This window comes from Camelina sativa, chromosome 12 (genome assembly GCF_000633955.1).
Source record: "Camelina sativa cultivar DH55 chromosome 12, Cs, whole genome shotgun sequence".
NCBI lineage: Eukaryota > Viridiplantae > Streptophyta > Magnoliopsida > Brassicales > Brassicaceae > Camelina > Camelina sativa.
This window is the reverse complement of record NC_025696.1, coordinates 23,580,591-23,582,370: the sequence shown is the minus strand read 5'-3', so window position 1 is coordinate 23,582,370 and position 1,780 is coordinate 23,580,591. Positions and strand designations below refer to the sequence as shown.

General features: G+C 32.1%; 1 protein-coding gene across 1 annotated transcript in view; it reads left to right on the top strand.

Annotated features, from left to right (window-relative positions):
- Positions 1–712, top strand: part of LOC104732498 (protein OS-9 homolog) — a 2,935-nt gene extending 2,223 nt beyond the window's left edge. Inside the window, exon 8 of the mRNA XM_010452045.2 lies at positions 185–712. Within this exon, the coding sequence (XP_010450347.1) occupies positions 185–317 (133 nt within the window). The 3' untranslated portion in view covers positions 318–712. The remainder of the gene's footprint in view (positions 1–184) is intronic.

Genomic DNA, 1,780 nt, shown 5'->3' with positions numbered 1-1,780 from the left:
TTTCCCGTAAGGCCAATTTCAAAGTGATTTTTCTTCCTGCTCAATTAAATGTTCACATCAGAATGAAAGCATATGTTTCATCTTGCATGCTAATTACCATTAGTTGAAACACACGATTCACCGCTTTATAAGTAAGCTTGTGATCCCTTAGTTTGTTAACCTTGTTGTTCGTGCGGGATTGTAGGCTGTTCCAGCTAGAGAAACCAGTATCACACACGATCCACTGTAATGCGATCCCAGTGGAAGAAGATGGAAGAAGAAACAAGGAAGAAGAACAAGTTGTAGGCGAATCACCTAAGATGATAGCTGATTCTTGAAAACCGCCTAATTGAATCACAAGAGTAAGAGTTAAACAGCGACTGTACATAAAAGAACTACTGCATATCTCCATTCTCGGTGTGACCTGATGTAGTGTTCATAGTTTTGATTGGGAATGCTTTCCGGTAGGATGATGATACTTACTCTCTCTCTCTCTACAGAGTAAGTATATAAACCCTTGTACAACAAAGGATAGACCTTTGGCAGAATCTACAGAGTTTACTTTCCAATTCCCGGGCCATTATCGCAATAGAATGTTCTTTTTTTTTTTTCGTCGAAATATGATTATATTGAAACGAACGAGCTAGATCAATACGCAACTGCTTTTGTAGCCAAGGCAGCCGAGTTATAGAATCAGTGTAAACATTAGAAGAGTTACAACCATATTTTTGCTTATCTTTTATTACTCTTGCTTTGTCAGCTATTTTGTTCTTTGAACAATAGTATTAATCAATTGTTAATGTGTTTCTCATCTTTTGTGTGCAACATGGAAGAAGAGATAAAATAGTATAAATTTTAGGGAATATGCACTAGATAACACACAAATCAAAAGTAATAAGAAACTACCATAGGGCTCACAGAGCATTCTCTTTCCTTATATACAATTACTTTTATACCCATTACATATATTACATGTTATTTTTAAAAATATCATGTCATTTTTGTTTTTTGAATAAAATTATATATCGGTTTGGATTCACAAATGAAATGATTAGGGTTTAAATTTTACAATTAGAACGAAATGGGTTCACAAATGAGATGGTTAGGGTTTAGATTTTACAATTATAACGAAATTATATGTCGGTTTGGGTTCACAAATAAGATGGTTAAGGTTCAGATTTTACAATTAAAACAAAATTATATGTCGGTTTGGATACATAAATAAGATGGTTAGGATTTAGATTTTACAATAAGAACGAAACTATATATCGGTTTGGGTTCACAAATGAGATGGTTAGGGTTTAGATTTTACTATTATAACGAAATTATATGTCGGTTTGGATTCACAAATGAGATGGTTAGGGTTTAGATTTTACAATTAAAACGAAATTAGATGGTTAGGGTTTAGCTTTTACAATTAAAACGAGACTATTTGTCGGTTTGGGTTTACAACTAAACGTTATTTAGTTCAATATAACATGTAAACTATAAATATTACATACTATTTTTAAAAATTACACCAAATCTTTCACTTTTTCTATCTAACAATAAAACAAAAAGGGTGATTGTGTCTTTTTACTCCAAAAAAACGTGAGCCCTATGGTATTTACCTATAGAAAAATACTTAGATTCACCCCTGGGGGTGAACCTCTCCATTCACCCCCTCTTCTCTGAGCCAATCAAAATCTTTCATCTAATATTTTATTTAAAAAATAAATCAAAATTAAATTAAAAAGCAAACCAAATTAAGGAAACAAATTCTGTATACTTTTAATTAAGGAAAGTTAAATCTGGCTTGGTT